The following is a 21859-nucleotide window of genomic DNA, read 5'->3' on the forward strand; positions in this document are numbered from 1 at the left end:
ACAATGTGCACTTCCTAAAAAGTATATAAAGCTGAAGATATACATGTAGGGGAATAACTCCTTTTGAGCTATTGTGTTTTGGTAGTAGGGAGACTTCCCCGTCATCAGTATACACCTATCAGTATTGCTGGCTATAGTCAACAGCGCTGATCAATGTGGAAATTTTCCAACAGGCTGGTTGCACAGAAGTCAGGCTGTACAATCAGCTTGCCAATACATGGATCAAAGATCTGCTGGTCAATGCTAAACAGGTTAAATTTCGATCCATGTATGGTCAGCTTTTGACCTTTTTTGGTGATACAGTCATTGTATGTGTAGCAGGGAGCTGGCTATCTTACCTGCAGTATCAGAAGACACTCTGCAACTTTGTTGCAGTAAAACCGTTCCCCTCTAGTGCCAGCTAAGACTGTGTCAGCACATCCTGTCAGCAGAGTGATTACCACCCAGGAGCAAAGCATACAGGGAATTGTAGTCCCAGAACTCAAGCTTCACATTCAGATTGAACTGTATGGAACTACAAGAGCCAGCATGCTCTGGAGAAAGTCACCCAGATATAGAGACACTGTATACAGACACAAATGCCCTTATTCACCTTCCTGAGGAAGATTCTGTATTCTTTGTTTGGTAATCCGTGCCAGTTGTATTGATTTGCTCTGCCATTCAGGAGTTTAAGTGCACCAACGAAAGTAGCTAGCTGAATACACAAGACCCCATCCTTCTCTAAGGGACTGATGTTACTGGTGCCATATGAGCACGCACGCGCATGTTCATGGCTCTGTATATGAAGTGTGTGTGCAGGATTGTTTACCTTGAGTGTTAATTTGTTGAACGTTGATCTGAGTAAAGTGTTTGTAATTGGACTTGTGGTGTCAGGGGACAGAAGAGAGAGGTTTGACATACGAGAGGGTCATTCCTCTACTCTCCTCCTGCCTGGACTCATAGAGCCAATTTAAGTAGAGGTCACCAATATGATATAGAGTTGCCATTGCTGAAGTGTTGCCTCTGCTCTTGGGGTTATTCTCAGGGTTGGAATCCCCTGGGAGCAGCCTGAATATAGTATTGAGCTATATTGCTCTTAATCTCAGTTATTGCTCTTCAGTTGATTACTTGAATATATACTGTTACTGTCTTTTATTCTTCCACAGAAATATTGCAGAAAAGACAATTTCTGTGTTTTATCATAACGTGTGTGTTTCTCATTGGTCACTGCACTTACACTATTGCCAGGTGTGCCAAGAGGAGCTGAAACTGTTCTTAGGGTTGAGAGTATGGAACCAAACATACTTAAGCGGCTCCTCCGGGGGTAGTGCTACATATGGTAGTAGGGATCATTATCAGCTTGGTTGTTGTGTATTTGGTCTGCATGTGATTGTTTTCTTTGTATGCTACAATGATTTGGATGAATGGCCAAAAAGATAGACCAAACTGTATACTCATAGTTTTTTTATGTCTACATTTGTTAAGGCTGCCTAGTCCAAATTTGTGCTCATAGTGGGTTAGGCAGCAGATACCTTGATATAAGTGAGTTGAATGAAAAAAAATATCCAATTCCCCCATCCAAACATTAAGCCTGGTTTCACACATGTGCGGTGCGAATTGAAGCTCAGGTTTCACTGGGGAGATAACAATCTCCTGTTCAACGGATTCATTGCATTTTTGCTCAGGATTAGAGAGCAGGGAGAGGGGGAGGGAGGGGGGGGGGGGGGGAGAGGGGAGGTGTAGTGAGGAGAAAGAGAAAATCCTTGTTCAGAACGCAATGCATCTGCGAATCAGATGCGTTCCCATAGGAGATAATAGGCTTGTAGTTCGCACCGCAATGCCCAAAAAACGCACACGTTTTTTGTGCAATGCGCAGTGCGAATGCAACGCACATATGTGAACCAGATGCATTCATATGAATGTATTTTAAAATGTCCTGCGAATTAGATGCGGTGTAAGCCGCATCTAATTCGCATAGGTGTGAACCCGGGCTCAAAGTGGATGGGGGAATCCTTCCCACTGTGGTACAGTATTCTGACAGCGGGGAGAATTACAATACAATAGTCATGCTGCCATCTGATAGTTCGGGGAAAAAACGGACAGGCTAGTTGCACGCCAAGTCCATATACTTGTGTACAAGCAGCCTGCCCAGTAGATGGATCGTAATTTGGCTGGTCCCTGCTGAACCACGCAAAGTTTAATCCATGTATGGCCGGCTTTCGTTTGCCTAATCTTTAAAAATGGGGTCCACACTGCTACACAATAGTATAATAGTATTATAATTAAAGTATACCAACCTTATCTTTTTTGTCATCGCCAAACAGATAGGACATAATAGCCTGGAAGGAAAAGGCGAACAGTGAGGCTGTGGAAATTACACATTGGTGATGTCCGGTCCTCGTGGATGCAAAGTTTAAATATACTCACATCTGTGTATTTGTAATCACTGTTTGTGGCTAGAAAAATCTTTCCAACCTCTCTTATTCGGCTTAGTAGCAAAGGTATTCTGTCCTGGAAAAGAGGGGGAAAATGCAAACACATCAGAACAAAATGAGTATAGCATTCAACTGTCCCTTATTTAAAGGACCTATCCAAATCCCTCTCAGATGCCCCTCTGATGTATAGAACTTTATTTAAAAAAAACTATTTACCTACCAAATGTGTTTTACTGCACTGCATCTTTCGTCCGATCTCTATTTTCTTTTATATTATGCTAAACCTTTCATCCATCTTGTGAATTCTTACATTTGTTTTGAACAGCCAGTATGAAGGAGAATTAGTGGTTAAAATGACTTGTGGGTTTACCTAATCATTGTCTACCTATTCATTCTTTACAATCTGTGTTACGGAGTGTGTGTTGGGGGTATGTCCTTTGGCTACATAACTTGTAAAAAGTTTCCCTCTTTCCCATATCAGAAAGTTGGGAGGGATAGACATATAAGGGGGGGGGTTACTAAAACTGGTGCAGCCATGCATAGTAACCAGCTTCTAACTTCAGCTTGTTTAATTAAGCTTTGACAATAAAATCTAAAAGCTGATTGGTTACTATGCACGGCTGCATCAGATTCTGTGTAGACTTGCATTTTAAAGTATACCCATTCTTTAGCATTGCAAAACAGGAAGCAAATGGCTAGGTAGGGGTCAGTGGCGGCTGATGCTAAACTTATTAGGGGGGTGGAAAACTCCCCCCAGGTCCGTCCACACTCAGCCTCCCCACGCCCCCCCCCCCCGGCACTCACCCCTCCACAGTGACGGTCTCCCTCCACACTCACCCTCCACGGCTTCCTCGGCTTCTCCTCCGGGCCAAATCGATCTGCCTCCTGTCCTGCTTGGTCAGGAGGAGAAGCCAGAAGACAATAGCGAAAATTAATTCGCTATTGTCACAAGTGGTTTCGTTCGGGACGTAATGCTCTGTGCCCCAACCCCAACATTTTTCAAGCCAATTAGAGCCCTTTCACACTGGGGCGGTTTGCAGGCGCTATTGCGCTAATAATAGCGCCTGCAAACCGACCCGAAAGTGCCGCTGCATGTATTCCTGTGTGAAAGCCCCGAGGGCTTTCACACTGGAGCGATGCGCTGGCAGGACGGTAAAAAAAGTCCTGCAAGCAGCATCTTCGGAGCGGTGAAGGAGCGGTGTGTATACCGCTCCTTTACCGCTCCTGCCCATTGAAATCAATGGGACAGCGCGGCTATACCGCCAGCAAAGCGCCTCTGCAGAGGCGCTTTGCGGTGATATTTAACCCTTTCTCGGCCGCTAGCGGGGGGTAAAACCGCCCCGCTAGCGGCCGCATACCGACGGTAAAACGCCGCTAATAATAGCAGCGTTTTACCGCCGACGCCGACGCCGCCCCCCGCCCCAGTGTGAAAGGGCTCTTAGAGCTCTAATCATCTGGCTTGAAAAAAAACCTCATACAAACGTATGAGTCCGCCACCCTGCAGGGGGGTGATGCCCCTGCGCCCCTAATGGACTGGCTGCTACTGGTAGGGACCCTGCCTTAAGCTGGAGCGCCCCTAGTTACATTTAGTGTTATTCTTGCAGTTAGGCTGTAACTAACCTTTATTTATATTTTCTGTCAGGGTACCAATAGCAGGAGGACTCTAGGACCCAGCATCTGTCAGGGCAGGAGAAGGGCTCTAGGACCCAGCACCTCCACTAGCACATCACATGGGCCTTTATAAGGAAGTCAGCCCTTGGCTGAAGTCCTGTTTGATCTTCAGCTATTACCTACGTTCATGTGTTTCCTGTGATTCTTGATTACCGACCGGCTTGTTCCAGACCTGTCTCCTGCCTGTCTCCTGACCTTGACCTCGGTTTGTTTAACGGATCTCCTTGACCTGCTACCTGTTTTGACCTAGGCTCCCACCTGACCTTGTCTCCTCTGCTTTGCACCTGGCACCAAACCTCTGCTTGAACCCACTACTCTGTCTCAGTGACCCTGGCTACCTGCTACATCTCACAGGCGCCACCTGCCTGCAGCAGCCTCGCAGCACATCAGCCTTGTTCCTGAGCCTTTTCTGCAAGAAACTCTGCAGGCGACCTGTGCTACTTTGGACCTGACTCCTCCTGTCTCACCTCCAGGGGAGTCCGGAACTGAGCTACAAGAGAAGCCCTCTCTCCATTGGCCTCCAGCACTTTGGTACCTGATATTTTCTGTGCTCTGCTTTTTTTTCTCAAGTTCGGGGCATTGATTATTTGTGTGCAAAGATATTTATTTACTCTAGACAATCACTGAGGGTTTTGGTCAAGTGGTGTGAGCTGAGGGAAGGTGATAAATGTTTTGTACTAACCTTCCAGAAGAGTCTTCCTTCCTGGGCTTTTGACTGGTGAGGATGCCACTGTGAGAAGACTCTCTCGACTGTAGGGTTGCCACCTCATCCCTTTAAAACCGAACACATATTAATTACACAGGTTCTGTGGCTAATTTAATACAGATAAGGCACTAAGTGAGTTTATTTACCACCTTAATCAGCCACAGAACCTGTGTAATTAATGTGTTATGTGGTTTTAAAGGGATAAGGTGGCAACCCAACTCGACAGCCAGGGGCCTGTACTGAATTTTAGCTACCCTGCTGGAGGGTATATCCAGAGCAGGAGGATGGCTGCCTGTATGAATCATCTTAGGAGGAGGATTCTGTACTGAAAAGTGTCCTGGAGAGCTTGGGAGAAGCTGTTGCTGAGGTACATTGCAAGGCTATCTCACTGTTCATCAGCTAAGTTACCTGTGACTGCCCACATAGGGTCAAGGGCCTAGAATCAACTTAAAGATGACAATTGACAACAGACAGTGACTGCTATCATGGGGTCATTCCAATCTTGGTTGCTCTTACAGGGCCAACAGTAATATTAATTGCTACTAGAAGACCTGAGCTGTTTTGTCAATTTTTGGGTCACCAAAACAAGTGCCCTCAAATGAAGATTTCTCTACTCCTGTTCCAGTGACAACTCAAATGTTTTTCCCTTACTTTCATAGACACACAGCATAAAAAAATCTGACAGGGGTTCCAACCCTTCCCCATTCCATACAAAACTATAAAAAAAAAGGACACGGATTTGTTCAGTACTCTGCAGCAGGGATTACAATCATTCCCATAGTAGCTCATATCCTTATACCTAATATTACAAATCATGAGCATTACATCTAGGAAGCAACATTTGGAATTCTACTGATGCAATACAGATTTTTTTGTCCATCTTCTATATAAATGTTGTTGTGTAAATCATTTGAGGAAGTGACGGCTCTTTTTTTTCTTTCTATAATGACAGAATATGATTTATGCTAGACAAGGCTGCTGTTAGAAATCACAGGGCCCCTTACAGCCTACCTGACAGGCAGGGTAGGACTTAGGGTGGTGGAGGCCCCTGGGCTTGAGTCACTTTCGGGCCCTACCCTTCTATACATATGTACAGCTCTATAAAACAGAAATAGAAAAGGACAAGGTGCGCCAGACTCAGTGCAGTATTAAAGAACTTCTGTTTAATCAGACAAGGCAAAACAGCCAAATGGCTACTCACAAAAGTAGATAATATATAAGCGTATCAGTGGGGGATACTGTAGTGGTATTCGTCCTGGGTCCACAATTAATAAAAGCAATAAAAATGGATAAAATGATAATTACCATATTTATCGGCGTATAGCACGCGCCGGGGTATAACACGCACCCCAAGTTTAGGAGGGAATTGTAAGGAAAAAAACTTTTAGGAGGGAAGTTTAAGGAAAAAACTTACATTTAAATGCCCATCAATGCAGCCTTATCAGTGTCCATCTGCAGCCTTGTCAGTGTCATTGCAGCCTTGTCAGTGTCGGTGTAGCCTTGCCCCAGTGTCATTTGCAGACTTGTCAGTGTAGCCTTGCTCCAGTGTCATTGCTGTCTTGTCATTGCAGCCTTTCAGTTTAAAAATGGCGCCGCCGAGATACAGAGCCGGATGTCCTGTGTATCTCGGCGGCTTTCGGTGGCTCTCGAAACCCGGCGGGGCCCCCTATTGACCGGGGCCCATGGGCTCAAGCCCTGTCAAGCCCAATGGAAAGTCCGGCCCTGCTGACAGGGCCCCCCTTCCCGGCCAAAAGTTACTGAGGAGAATTATCAGTCCCTTTCTTTGCTGCCTCAGCAGCCCATATTAATGAATAGAAAGTACTCTGAGACTTCCTGCTCATTCACAAACTGAAGCATAGTAAACACAGTTTACTATGCTTCTGTGATGAATGAACACAGGAGTAATTGGTACCGATCGCTCACTGTGTTCATTCAGCAAAGGAAGGGACCAGTAAACTACATATTTACCAAACGCTTCCCCTACTCTCTATCCTGAAACATCTCCCCTTGTGCCTGCAGCTTCCAGCAGGAGAGGAGAGGAGGGGAGGGAAGCCGGAAGTGCAAACAGCAGATGGAAGGGGCGCATGTGCTAGGACCAATACCCTTGCATTGCAGCCAAAGGGAGAAAGAGAAGGAGAAGCTGGCAGCGTATGGGGGAGGCAGAAGAAGATCGGTGGCTGCAATAAGAAAGTACAGCGGGCCCTTCTGCTCAGCAGGTGCCTGGGCCCCCCTTTTGAACTGATGGTGCCTAGGCCCAGTACAGGAGGGCTGATTGTACTGCCTTATCAGCGGCCCTGATGCTAGATACAGAACACAGGGTGGTGTAGGTCTGTTTCCCAATATAAGTACAAGCCTTGCAAATGTTGGTGGACTCCTACATCATTGTCTCATCCAAGGCATGGTTATCCCAGAACTAAATGCAACCAGTAAGCTATCATTACAATCATTAAACACAATGCACAAATAATATTAACAAGCAAAATATCTAAAAATGTAAACAAAAAGAACTTACATCTTTGAGTAGGTATTTATCTAGATTCTTTAGTGTTTTCTCCTTCAGGCATCCCTAAGGAAAATCATGAAAGAGAATTTAGGAGTGGTTTCCAACCTCTTTTGGGTATCATAGAATTGTGTTCACAGGCTTTAAAAACACCAAACTCCTGGAACAGTGTTAGCCTTTTGCACATGTGTCAGCAAAAAGCATTGGCACAGGTTAAATTAACAAAATTGTTAACTATTGTGATGCAGTGCCTTGAATACTGAGCATTTTGATGGAGCATGTAAAAACACAGCTCATTAAGGCGATCACGCCATTATATTATCCATTTACATAACATAGTATGGCCCAGGCCCAGTCCCATAACATATATGTGTCCCCTAATAAGCTGGTACAAGTTGCATATGGGTCCTCTGATCTTCCATATTTTTTTGCTTGTCACAAACATGAATGCTCAGCTGGGTTTAGTCCAGGCCAAGTTATTGCATAAAACTAAGCTTGCTCACTGTTTCAAGTTACATAATGAAAAAGGGGGGTACACATCCCCCCAGAGCGTCCATGGCACCACAACTAGAGCTTATAGGTGCACTTTATCCAAGGGGCTGCAGCCGCTGCTCATGCTGCCTGTCGGACACAAGCAGCAGCATCTCAGAGTGTGGGAGGCTCTTCTTATCTCCTCCTCAGCTCTGGTCACATGACACAGCCTGGGGCGGTCTTCTCCTCACTTTGAAATGCCTGGTCGACTGGTGATTGTTTCATGGAGGGGAAAAAATCTGTACTGTGGGGATCTGTATGGGGGGTGAGCTCTGTACTGGGGGGTGAGGCTTGTCCTGGAGAGGGAGCTGTACTGGGGGAAACTGTACTAGGGAAACCATAGTGGGAGGGCTGTAATGGGCAGGTGGGATCTATACTAGGAGGAGGATTGTACTAGGAGGGAGACCTGTACTGAAGAAGGAGCTTTACTGGGCAATGGGGCAGCTGTACTTGAGGGGAGATTTGTACTGGTGGAGAACTGTAGTGGAGGGTTGTGTACTGGGAAGAGAGATCTGTACTGGGAGAGAGGACCTGTACCAGGGAAGATTTTAGCTTGGGCAGGGAGGTCAATTCTTTTGTACATTGTTTATTGACCTGTGTCTTACACATGCCTGACCCCTACATTCTGTGTGTTACACACTCCTGACCCCTGCATTCTGTGTGTTACACACTCCTAAACCCTGCACTCTCTTCATTACACACTCCTGACCCCTGCATTCTGTGTGTTACACACTACTAAACCCTGTACTCTCTTCATTACACACTCCTGACCCCTGCATTCTGTGTTACACACTCCTGAACCCTGTACCTTCTGCATTACACACTCCTGACCCCTGCATTCTGCATTACACACTCCTGACCCCTGTACTCTCTGCATTACACACTCCTGACCCCTGCATTCAGTGTTACACACTCCTGAACCCTGTACCTTCTGCATTACACACTCCTGACCCCTGTACTCTCTGCATTACACACTCCTGACCCCTGAATTCTGTGTTAGACACTCCTAAACCCTGTACCTTCTTCATTACACACTCCTGACCCCTCCCACCGTTAGCAAAATTTTACCAAATTCACAATTCACCGCAGCATGCTGTGCCCACTACCTAATTATTTTTCTCTAAGTGCCCATGGCTATATCCCCTTTCCCTAGGAAAATTACCTATGGCCCTACAGCCTGCTATGCTGCTAATGTCTGTCGTCGTACACTCTCCTAATATAAATATATATATATATATATATATATATATATATATATATATATATATATATATATATATATATATATTGTGTAAGGACTTTTTTCCATTGCTATATTTTCTAAATGAATGGGCTGCCTTAATGCAATGCAGGTTAATATGTAAAACATCATGCTGGATCAGTAAAGACAGTGATTAGACAATCCCAGAAGAGGAGAGGGCTACAACATGGCCAAAGGGAGGGTGTACTGTGGCTATACTAGGTAATTTACTCTTCCTGGAATGGTCAGATTGCTTATAAGGAATCATTTTGCCAGACAGTTTGGTAAATTACCAGTCACATGGCAACCCTTCTTTAAACATAGAGTAGGCTCCCAATCTAACCATAACCAGATCATTCCCTTCCTAAAGCGTTGCCTTTGTAGCCTCTCCATAACTCTGGACCTTGCTGTTTTTCAGAAATACCTGAGGTATCCTTCCAAGATAAACTTTAAGCCTTACACAGAGATAGACCTCTTGGAGGTTTGCTTGGTTTATTCTGGAACAGACTAACAGCAGGGAGGATACACAATAACAATGAACATTAATTGGGAACAGACTGTAAAAACGTGACATTGTTCATGAACCCGTAACATGACCAGAGGAAAAATGGATGTAATGGCAACTGCCATGTAAATTCACATGAGTGTTTTGATGTGAAAAGAAACACACATCAGAGGCCTGGACAGGGTTGTGTAGCATGAACATTGTGCCTCAACACGGAAAGGCGTAGAGTGATGGTATTCATACACTTATCTCCTCCACACTGTGTTTCTTGTGACGTGCTGCCTACACACATGATGAAGAGATAGTAAATATTCCTTCCAAACCCCTCCCTGACTCTCACCGAATCATGCACATAGTCCATTGCATCTCGAATGTCCTGGAACATGCTCTTAAAGGACATGAATAGATTGCCGTGTCTGTAACCGGTGTCGTAGCTGCGGAGGAATTTGAGACACTGGGTCACTTGCAAATAGGTTATACATTTAAAAATGTATACATTTTTAAAAATGTGATTTTAATGTGTATATGTGACCATTCAAATGTATATTGTCAAAAGTATTGGGACACCTACCTTTGAACACACACACATGAACTTTAATGGCATTCCAGTCTTAGTCCGTAGGGTTCAATATTGAGTTGGCCCACCCTTTTCAGCTATAACAGCTTCAACTCTTCTGGGAAGGCTGTCCACAAGGTTTAGAAGTGCATCTATGGGAATGTTTGACCATTCGTTCAGAAGCGCATTTGCGAGGTTAGGCACTGATGTTGGACGAGAAGTCTCCACTCTAATTCATCCCAAAGGTGTTCTATCAGGTTGAGGTCGGGACTCTGTGCAGGCCAGTCAAGTTCCTCCACTCCAAACTCGCTCATCTATGTCTTTATGGACCTTGCTTTGTGCACTGGTCCAAATCATTTGGTGGAGGGGGGATAATGGTGTGGGATTGTTTTTCAGGGGTTGGGCTTGGCCGCTTAGTTCCAGTGAAGGGAACTCTTAAGGTGTCAGAATACCAAGACATTTTGGACAATTTCATGCTCCCAACTTTGTGGGAACAGTTTGGGGATGACCCCTTCATGTTCCAACATGACTGCGCACCAGTGCACAAAACAAGGTCCATAAAGACATGGATGAGTGAGTTTGGGGTGGAGGAACTTGACTGTCCTGCACAGAGTCCTCACCTCAACCCGATAGAACACCTTTGGGATGAATTAGAGTGGAGACGGCGAGCCAGGCCTTCTTGTGCAACATCAGTGCCTGACGTCACAAATGCACTTCTGGAAGAATGGTCAAACATTTCCAAGTCACACTCCTAAACCAGCCTTCCCAGAAGAGGGTGGGCTAACTCAATATTGAACCCTACGGACTAAGATGTGTGTGTAAAGGCACAATATAGTGTACCACTGGGCAACTACTGGGAAATTTGGTTGATGACAATGGAAGTCCCAGCAGTTACAGGTAGCCACCAGACATTATATGGATGAGCAGTCAGTTCATAGAAATTAATTAAAGCTATGCTTGTGTATGAAACAGTTTGTTTCTGGTTAGGCAGATATTCTAAGACTCATTAGCAGCATATAGCACTGTATCATGTTATATCCTGGATTTAAATAAGCTTCACAAATACTGAAAGGGTTGACCACCACAGGAAGTAATTGTCTCTATGGCATGTCATTTACATAACTTTTCCTTTTTAGTTTTTAAAGCTTTACTTCAGCCACTTTTTAAAATTTTAGATAATGTTGGGAAGAGAGATATACTTTCTGTCAGATTTTGTATTGTCTGTGAGGTGAGGGAAAGCGTCATTCTCAGAACAAGGCACACACAACCAAATAAATATTGCCAAAAGCTGGCCATAGATGAATCAAAATAGATGAAGGATTTTCAGACCATCTATTGCCTTTACCATTTAACAGGAGTTGACCTAGCGATCAGCTCCTTTTGAATAGGGCTGTTGGAAAAACTTGTGATCGATCAGCACATAGAGCCTATCAGCTGCAGTGCTGATCAGTGTATTCTGGCAGCAGTGGAGTCCCAGGGGGTTTTTACGAAAGGCAAATCCACTTTGCACTACTTGGAAGTGCAGTCGCTGTAGATCTGAGGTGAAGATCTGAAATGAGGGGAATCTCTGCCGATTTTATCATCCAATCATGTACAAAATAAAATGCTGTTTTTTATTTTCCTTTCATGTCCCCCTCAGATCTACAGCGACTGCACTTGCAGTGCACTTGTAATGCAAAGTGAATTTGCCTTTCGTAAATAACCCCCCCCCCCATGTCAGAATACATTAGCACAACAAAGAGGATCCTTTCATCCACTTCGATTGTGTGAATGGGGGAATCTAATCATTTTTTACTGATCAGTCGGCTGGCTATTAAAAAAAAAGGATCCATATATAGCCAGCCTAATGCCGAGTACACATTCTGATCGTGTGTGGGCTTCATCGGACCTTTTCTCTCAAAAAATCTGCCGGACCTTAGAAATAGAGCATGCTTCAAATCTTTCCGACTGACTCGATTCCTATCGAAAAAAACGTTTGTCTGTATGCTAGTCCGACGGACCGAAAAGACGCAATGGCAGCTATTGGCTACTAGCTATTGAACTCCCCTTTCTAGTCCGGTCATAGGTCATCACGTTCGAAACTATCGGACTTTGGTGGGATCATGTGTAGGCAATTCCGTTTCGTTGGAACTCCGTTAAAAAGTCCTTCGGGGTTCAGTCCGACAAGAGGTCTGCTCGTGTGTACGCAGCATTACCCTTCCTTGCTCTACTAAGAAGTAATTTTGTTTTTGTCCTAATTGGAGAGATTTCTCATCACTTCCTGTACCCCTATACAAAATACAAAATGCAATAAAAAAAGAAGAAAAAAAAAGTTTTGGCTATGACTGGGCTTTAAAGCGAACCTGGACCCAGATCATGTATGCTAAAGTAGAGTATGCTATGCTAAACAGGCAGTAAAAGCACTCTAAAAACACTCTAAAAAAGCACTCTAAAAAACAGCCCTCATTCATCTATGAAGCTACAAGCACTGTGGAGAAATGTGTTTTTCAAAGTTGTCAATACAGTTATTGAAATCTTAGCTTTTTTTTTTTAATGGCGAGTAGATCTTGGCACCTTATAAACTTAATGTAAACAACCCACAGGTGTTTCTAAGCTTTTAGAAAGCTACTGAAACCTCATTCTAGAGCCTTTCTTGTGATCTTTAAAAAATGAATAACTTTATAAAGAGTTTATGCACATGTACATGTTTAGACATTTTTTATTCCTGGTGTAATTTTCCTAGTGTTTTGCCATGCCCAGGGAACTGTAGGTAATATGTACGCAGCTGTACTCTTGTACGCACCATTGCTTCTTTTCATCAGCATTTACCCATGCATGTGCAAATGGCATATTTCCCAAACACGAAGCTTGCATGTTAGGGAAATACATCATACCTCATGCAACTAAAAGCCATTTTTTAAATTAAATATTTACTGTATTTTTTACTTACAGCGAGTATAGTAAAGAATCACCTGACCCCCTAATAAAATAATCACATGTTGCTTTGCAGCCTGAAATGAAGATTGTTTTTGTTTTATCCAGCCGTATTTACTCAGTGCAACTTATAACATCCAAGTGAAAGATATAACACCAACATGTCAGAGAAAATAAAAAAAAATTAAAAAACCGAATCACTGAGTTGGAAAAAGGATCACCCTCTTATGCCAGTATTTTGTTGTACCACATTTTGCTTTAAGTCTGTTGGGATATGTCTCTACTAACTTTGCCCATCTACACTTTGCAATATTTGCCCACTCTTCTTTGAAGAACTGCCCAAGTTCAGTTAAACTTGACGGTGACCTTTTGTGGACTGCAGTCTTCAAGTCACTCCATAGATTTTCAATGGGGTGTAAGTCTGGGCTCTGATTAAGCCATGCAAGGACGTTCCCCTTTTTTCTCCTTCAACCACTATGTGGTCATTTCTTTAATCGTACATCACAGGACACAGAGCCATAGTAATTACTATGTGGGTTATAGTCCACCTTCAGGTACTGGACACTGGCACACCCTAAACAGGAAGTTGCTTCCCTATATAACCCCTCCCATACCGGGAGCATCTCAGTTTTTTCGCCAGTGTCTAAGGTGTTGGTCACGAGTGAAGATGTGCTGAGCTCCTCTGGAGCAATCCTTGCTAGGGCTAGCTATGCAGCCGGATCCATTCAAAGTATCTTTTAGACCAAATTGAATGGTACCCGGGCCTCGTGTCCAAAGAAACAAGGTTTTGCTTGTAAACGCTTATCTTTTTAGAGAGCTGGACCCCGGGATCTAGTACTTTTGGTATTAAGGCCATAAAGTTTTACTGGTGGTGGTGCTATTACAGGTCCAGGATTGTGGGTTTCCCCCAGGATCCCCCGCTCCTGAATGTTTGTTAACGGAACCCACAGTGAAGGGTGAAGACTGGGTCTGTTGGTTTTTACCACAGAAAACCCTGCGGTGGGAAAGGTAAGTGGAGCGGCAGGGCTGGACTATTGCTTAAGCAATGGATGTGATTTCTTCTGGTGGTACCTATGCTTTGTGCATCGGGCTATGGTCAGAAGGGGGGTTGAAACACCCCCCAAAAAGAGCTAAAAGGGTCTCCCTCAAGCTCTGGAAAGCCTACTCTACAAATGGCATCCTCCCTTGAGAGGGGGTGGCTGGTCAGAGTGAGCATCGGGGCCATGAAATGTTTGCAACTGTTTTCAACACTGCAGCCCCTGTTCATTTTACTAAAGATCTCTTTTTTCCTCAGCCATGGTAGGTTTTTAAAAAAAAAAAAAAAAAAAAGTTTAACGACTTTAAATCGCATCCCAGTGTGGTCAAGATGCGACAGGTTCTCTTCCATTTTCTTAGGACCCTCAAACTGAGGAACTAGGGGCAGAAGAAGACGAATTCCCTCAGGGGACCATGGTGAGGCTGATGACTCCTCTTCTGAGGTGTCAAATGCGGGAGAGTCAGCTTTCACAATCTGTAAGATTGATGGTACAATTTCTTGCTGAATGATTCGCTCCACATTTATGCACCCTTAACTGAGTGTTTGGGTTCGCTAAAGCCTCCTCAAACTGTGCATGCTTTTTCCTGTCCATTCTTTGTTGGAAAAGTTTTTTTTGTATCTGGAGGATCACCCAGATAAGCATTATTTTCCTTTCTAAAAATTTTTCACACTTTATCCTGTGGTAGAGAAAATTCACTAAGTAGGGCATACCAGCAATTGACGCTACTATATCCTTTGTGAATAAGTTTGACTTGTCCGGCAGACAATACTCAAAAACTTAGGGATCCAAAGGATAAAAGGTTGGAATTCCTATTAAAAAAAAAAACAAAACTTTTTTTTCTGGCAGATTGAGTGTCTCAGCCTGCGCTGACAGTAATTGGTTAATCGTTGAGAGACCAGTTTAAACAGGTGTTCAAGGTTATCCTGCTCAGCAGGCCCAGGAGACAGCTTTATGTTAGCAATAGTTGCTATGACAGATTCTATCCTTTAGGCCTTACGCCCTTTGCTAAGCGTCATGCAAGAAGCTCCTGGCTAGTCTTCCTTTTTTGCGGTGAAACAGCTATCTGGGGATATTTTGGATAATATATCCAAGGAATTTCTAGTGAAAAAGTACCCCTTTTGCCATTTAAGTGAAGGAGTAAATGTATTTTCATTTCAGAGCTCCTTCTTCTTCTGTGCCAGGGGCATCAGCCTCCAGGCAGTCACGATGGTTTTCGCCGTCAGGTTCAAAAGGTAATCCTCAGGGTTAACCCCAGGGACAAAAGTGGTCTTGGGGGAGGAAGCCTACAAGATACTGAAGCCTCCTTAGGAGGAGGTGCCCCCGCTTGCTCAATAGGGAGAATTCTTCTGCAGTTCTCAGGGATCTGGCAGAAGGCATGTCAAGACAAATGGGGCACTACCTCAATAGCTCCAAGGTATAAACTGGAGTTCCAAGAGTTTCTGTCTCCTCGTTTTCTCAGATCAAACGTTCCTAAGGATCCAGAGAAAAAGAAGTCTTTCTCTCAAGCATTGGACCATCTTTTGGCAAAAAGTGTTCATGGTGGCCCCCATGTAAGAGCAGAGGTTGGGGTTTGGTTAAATCCAAATGGACATTCTGGATCTCAAAAATCTAAATTCAATTACTGAATATAACCACTCTTTTTTGCATGAAGTCAATCCAATCAGTTATCAACATCCTACATGGAGGAGAACTTCTGGCGTCAATTGACGTCAAAGATGCACATCTCTATATGCCTTTTTTCTCGCTCACTAGTAATATCTACTTTTCAAAGTGGAAAATCTTCATTTTCTGTGTGTAGCTCTGTTTTCCGATCAAGCTACTGCACCTCGAGTACAAAGGTTCTGGCTCCTCTTCTAGCCAGATTGAGGGCCCAAGGTATAACGATTATGGTTTACCTAGTCAATCTGTTCTTGATAGACCAGTCGGTGGCCCACTTAGACCAAAGTATGGTCAGCACATTCAACTACCTGGTATATCTAGGTTGGATTCTCAACCCAGGAGAAATCTTATTTAAGACCATGAAGAAGGATAAAATACTTGGGTCCGATCATAGGCACACCCAGAAAAGGGTATTCGTGCCCCAAGCAAAGATCAGCGCCATAAAGGAACTGATTTAGGTGGTCAAAGCAAGATGAATTTCTCCTATTCAACTTTGCATGAGGTTGTTGGGAAAGATGGTGGCTTCATTCGAGGCCGTTCCTTATGCTCAGTTTCATCAAGACTGCTGCAAAACAGTATCCTATCGGCTTAAAACAAAGGGTTCAAGTACTACATTCCCAATGTGTCTGACTCCAAAGCCTACGGCCACATCACCCTGATAGCGCCCAATCTCGTCTGATCTTGGAGGCTAAGCAGGGTCAGGCCTGGTTAGTACCTGGGTGAAAGACCACCTGGAAATACCAGGTGCTGTATGCTGGGTGCGCCGGAGCCTCAGTTTATGGTTAATATCCAAAAATCTGGGGAAAATCCTTTCTTCAGTTACCTGGGAAATAGTAACAACATATGCCAACCTTTTTTGTTTAGGTTGGGAAACAGTCCTGAAAGAGGCAACTGTCCAAGAGAAGTGGCCCAGATTAGAAATGGCCTTGCCCATTAACATTTTAGAAATTCAGGCAGAGCACTTGGCCCTGAGGGCCTGAACGTTCAGTTTACAGTATTGTCCTGCCAGGATTCAATCCGTCAATGCCACAACAATGGCCTATATTAATCACCAAGGGGGCACAACAAGTTGTGCGGCCCAGAGAAAGATGAATCATATCCTATCTTGGGCAGAAAACAATGTACTTTGCCTATCGGCAGTCTTCATACTCTGAATAGAAAATTGGCAGATGGACTACTTGAGTCGCCAGCAGTTGTTCCCGGGAGAATGGTTCTTTCACCCCGATATCTTCCTGTCAATATGTCAAAGATGGGGGATCCCAGACATAGATCTGTTTGCGTCCAGGTTCACCAAAGTAATCGACAACTTTGTGTCAAGAACAAAGGATCCCCTAGCATGCGGAACAGATGCCTTGCTATTCCCGTGGAATCAGTTCTCACTGATTTATGCATTCCCTCCTATTCTGCCTGTGCCCACGACTTTTTCGTAGGATCAAGCAGGAAGGGAAGTTGTTGATTCTTGTGACCCCCAGCGGGACCCAGGAAACCTTGCTATGCAGAGATCGTAAAGATAGCAGTAGGGGACCCATGGACCCTACCATCACGGCCAAACCTTCTCTCGCAAGGTCCAGAGTTCCATCCTACTTTACAAACGCTAAAGCGTGGGCTGTCAGGTTGAGTAGTTTTCTACCTTGGTTAATGCAAGGGAGCCGGCCTCCATAATTATATAGTCCTTGACTTTCTGCAGATGGGGTGAGAAATAAAGCTGGCCTTGAGTGCTTTCTAAGGACAGGTCTCGGCCTTATCTGTATTATTTCAATGACCACTTGCTTCGCATTCTTTGGTTCGTAACTTTTATTCAGGGGGGTAACACGGCTTAATCTCCTATGTTATGTAACCCCTGAACCCTTGGGACTTGAATTTAGTTTTGTCGGCATTACAAAACAGCCTTTTTTTGGCCCAATACGACATATTCCCTTGGTCCGTTTTTGTCAAGGAAACTATTTTTTTCTGGTAACCATATCTGCTGCCAAGAAGGGTTTCAGAATTGGCTGCTCTTTCTTGTAAAGAGCCATATTTGTATTATTCACAAGGTTAAGGTGGTATTGTGTCCTCATCCTAACTTTTTACCAAAGGTGATATCAGGTTTTTATCTAAACCAGGATATTGTTCTACCTTCATTTTTCCAGAACCCTGTTCTTTGGAAGAAAAATCACTACATTCTCTTGATGTGGTGAGAGCAGTCAAAGTCTACTTAAAGGCGATTGCTCAGATTCGGAAAGCTGATGTTTTGTACGTGTTGCCTGAAGGTCCTAAAAGATGACAAGCAGCATCAAAATCTACTATTCTAAATAGATTTGACAAGTAATCGTTCAAGCTTATGGTTTAAAGAGGTAGATTCCACCCTCTCAAATAAAAACGCACTCCTGAAGGGCTGTTAGTGCTTCGTGGGCAGTGCATCATGTCTCAATTCTGCAAGGTCGCAACTTGGTCTTCAATCCATACATTTACCAGATTCTATCTGGTGGATGTAAAAAGACATGAGGATGTCGCCTTTGGGCGCAGTGTACTGCGGACAGCAGTATGATTCCTCTGATCTCAAGGTGCCCTACTTTGGTTGTGTCTCCCTCCCCTCAGTTGGCATTGCTCTGGGACATCCCACATAGTAATTACTATGGCTCTGTGTCCCGTGATGTACGATTAAAGAAAATAGGAATTTTATAACAGCTTACCTGTAAAATCCTTTTCTTTTGAAGAACACCACGGGACACAGAGGTCCCGCCCCTCTTTCTAGTATACACGTGTATTGCTTTGATACAAAACTGAGATGCTCCCGGTATGGGAGGGGTTATATAGGGAGGCAACTTCCTGTTTAGGGTGTGCCAGTGTCCAGTACCTGAAGGTGGACTATAACCCATATAGTAATTACTATGGTTCTGTGTCCCGTGATGTACTTCAAAAGAAAAGTATTTTACAGGTAAGCTATTATAAAAATTCTATTTTTTGCTGTGTGCTTTGGGTCATTGTCATGTCGGAAGGTAATAATTAAATTTTAGTCTCATCTGGCCACCTTAAACATACCTTGAAGATTCTGAGGCCACATGGAAAAATGTATAATTTGGCCTAAACACCAAACGATAAGTCTGACGAAAATCCAATACAGCTCACCATCCAAAATAATACCATTATTACAGTAAAGCATGGAGGTGGTAATATCCTGTTATGGGGGTGTTTCTCTGCAGCAGGGACTGGAGCACTTGTCAGAATAAAAAGAAAAATGGATGGGGCAAAATACCATCAAATTCTTAAGGAAAATTTGCTGCCCTCTGTCAGAAAGTTGTCAATGGGAAGAAGGTTTACCTCCCAACATGACAATGACCCAAAGACAACAGCAAAAATGACCACACAGAGGTTGAAGGAGAAAAGGTGAATGTCCTTGCATGGCTTAGTCAGAGCCCAAACTTAAACCACATTGAAAATCTGTGGAATGACTTGAAGACTTCAGTCTGTATGGGCAAAGTTAGTAGAGACATATCCCAACAGACTAAAGGCTGTAATTAAAGCAAAAGGTGGTTCAACAAAATACTGACATGAGGGGGGTGATCTTTTTTCCAACTCTGTGATTCTGTTTTTTGAAATTTAAAAAAAAAAATTCTGATATAGTGGTGTTATATCTTTCACTTGGATGTTATAAGTTGCACTAGTAAATATAGCTGGATAAAACAAAAACTATGTCTGTCTTCATTTCAGGCTGCAAAGCAACAAAATGGCATTACATTTTAACCACTTATGGACCAGCCTCCGTCGTTATACATCGTTACTTTAAAGAGGGATATTGTTGTTATGGCAGCAGCTAGCTGCCATAACCCCAGTATCCTCTTCTTCAGTAGGCGGTCCGCTTTCAGATAAAAGTGGTCTCTGTGGTGGATTTTCTGCGAGATCACTTTTATCGGTGGCGGGAGAGGCCCCCCTACCGCCGCACTCCGGTGCCCTCCGCGGCTTACTGGAGCGGTTGGTAGCGATGGAGGCAATCAGGTCCTGTCACATCTGTGGTATGGAGATGAGTGAGGGGAAGATGGCCCCCACCCGTCTCCATACCACGGCAGGGTGGAAGCGACGTCAAAACGTTACTTCTGCCCATAGCTCTTAAAGAGACATTTTTTTTTCAAATGACATTTAATTTTTATTTTTTTATTGCATTTTAGTGTAAATATGAGATCTGAGGTCTTTTTGACTCCAGATCTCATATTTAAGAGGTCCTGTTATGCTTTTTCTTCTATTACAAGGGATGTTTACATTCCTTGTAATAGGAATGAAAGTGACCCAATTTTTGTAAAAATAAAAAATAAAAGGTAAAATAAGTAAGAAAAAAATAATACATTTTTTAACCACTTCAGCCCCAGAAGAATTTACCCCCTTCTTCTACCTCCCTTCCGACTCACGGAGCTCCCGGCCGGCGTGCACGCAATGGCGTGGCGGCAAATTTAAAGGGACATCCGGGTACACCCATTTGCCCAGCCGTGCCATTCTGCCGACATACAACGTTGTGCGCCGGTTGGGAACCGGTTAACCGTGCCCAGTCCTGCCGAGCTTGCGTGCAGAAGCGAACACATACGTGAGCAGCGCCCGCATATGATAACGGTGTTCAAACCACACATGTGAGGTATTGCCGTGATTGTTAGAGCGAGAGCAATACTTCTAGCCCTAGACCTCCTTTGTAAGTCAAAATATGCAACCTGTCTTTTAAACATCACCTATGGAGATTTTTAGGGGTAAAAGTTTGTCGCCATTCCACGAGTGGGCGCAATTTTGAAGCGTGACATGTTGGGTATCAATTTACTCTGCGTAACATTATCTTTCACAATATAACAAAAATTGGGCTAACTTTACTGTTGTCTTATTTTTTAATTTAAAAAAGTGTATTTTTTCCCAAAAAAGTGCGCTTGTAAGACTGCTGTGCAAATACGGTGTGACAGAAAGTATTGAAACGACCGCCATTTTATTCTCTAGGGTGTTAGAAAAAAAATAATGTTTGAGGGGTTCTAAGTAATTTTCTAGCAAAAAAACTGTTTTTAACTTGTAAACACCAAATCTCAGAAAGAGGCTCGGTCCTTAAAGCGGAGTTCCATTTAAAAAAATAAATAATTAAAAGTCAGCAGCTACAAATACTGCAGCTGCTGACTTTTAATAATCGGACATTTACCTGTCCCAGGGTCCAGCGATGCGGGGGAACGAAGCCCTGCTTGTCTCCTCCTCCTCTCTGTGGCGCCAGCATTGTCACTGGGCGCCTGGCTGTGGCTTCACAGCCAGGCACGCGCGCGAGCCGCGTTGCACGCTGTGACTGGCCGGGCAATCATCTGGGACCTGTGACGTGTCCCAGATGATTGCCGAGAGCGAGGGGGGAGAGGTGATCTTCCTTCCGGCGCCACGGGTGCGCCAGGAGGAAGTGGGAGCTGGAACCCTCTAAAAAGACAAAAAAATGACATGCCAAATGTGGAATGTCAGGGGGTCAACTTCCCTTAAAGCGGAAGTTCCATTTTTGGGTGGAACTCCGCTTTAAGTGGTTAAAGGGGGAGATTATTTTCTATACACACTGTATATATAACAGGATCCCACTAAGGCTCTGACCTCACAGATGCCTCCTGGGAAGGCTATGTCACCAGTGCCTTTAGAAAGATCTCGTCTGGTGAACCTCCTGCATTTATATTACTGAAACGCTCTAGTAGTATTATGTTATATGTTGACGTAATCTATAAACTCCAGTTAAAATATATTAGAGGTCCCCACGGCAGTGATTTTTCAAGGTGCTGTGGTCCCAACTAGTTTCTACGTAGCCTTGTATTTGTATGTTTCCCCGTTAAATGTTTGGAAAAGACAAGGATTGTTTGCTGCTCCATTATAAGATCTCCCTTTTCTTTATCTTGTTTTAAAAAAAAAAAAAACAATAAAAACTATTGAAACAGAAAGATCTCATCAGGACACTGAAATCTCGTGAGATTTTGGGGAAAATACCTTTTTCTCCCTTCTGATTATGTATAGAGAGACTGGGTAGAGTGGTGAGTGCACAGGTGTCAGGGGCAGAAACCAGTCTGAAAAGTGAAAGGGAGAGAGAATCCTCAGTCCTTACTAACAATGGCCACCAGGAGAGGAGGGCAGGGAATACAAAAGGAAAATGAAATTCATTAAA

At 43.8% G+C, this 21859-nt stretch overlaps 1 protein-coding gene and 1 pseudogene across 1 annotated transcript in view; one reads left to right on the top strand and one right to left on the bottom strand.

The window, feature by feature from the left end:
- NT5DC4 (5'-nucleotidase domain containing 4) overlaps positions 1–21859 on the bottom strand; it is a 101242-nt gene that overhangs the window by 41350 nt on the left and 38033 nt on the right. Inside the window, exons 7-10 of the mRNA XM_073622119.1 lie at positions 9908–10001; positions 7304–7357; positions 2407–2490; positions 2277–2318 (exon numbers count right to left, since the gene is read on the bottom strand). Of these exons, the coding sequence (XP_073478220.1) occupies positions 2277–2318; positions 2407–2490; positions 7304–7357; positions 9908–10001 (274 nt within the window). The remainder of the gene's footprint in view (positions 1–2276; positions 2319–2406; positions 2491–7303; positions 7358–9907; positions 10002–21859) is intronic.
- LOC141135903 (5S ribosomal RNA) lies at positions 16370–16488 on the top strand (annotated as a pseudogene).

The sequence above is a fragment of the Aquarana catesbeiana genome, linkage group LG03, assembly GCF_042186555.1.
Source record: "Aquarana catesbeiana isolate 2022-GZ linkage group LG03, ASM4218655v1, whole genome shotgun sequence".
Lineage (NCBI taxonomy): Eukaryota > Metazoa > Chordata > Amphibia > Anura > Ranidae > Aquarana > Aquarana catesbeiana.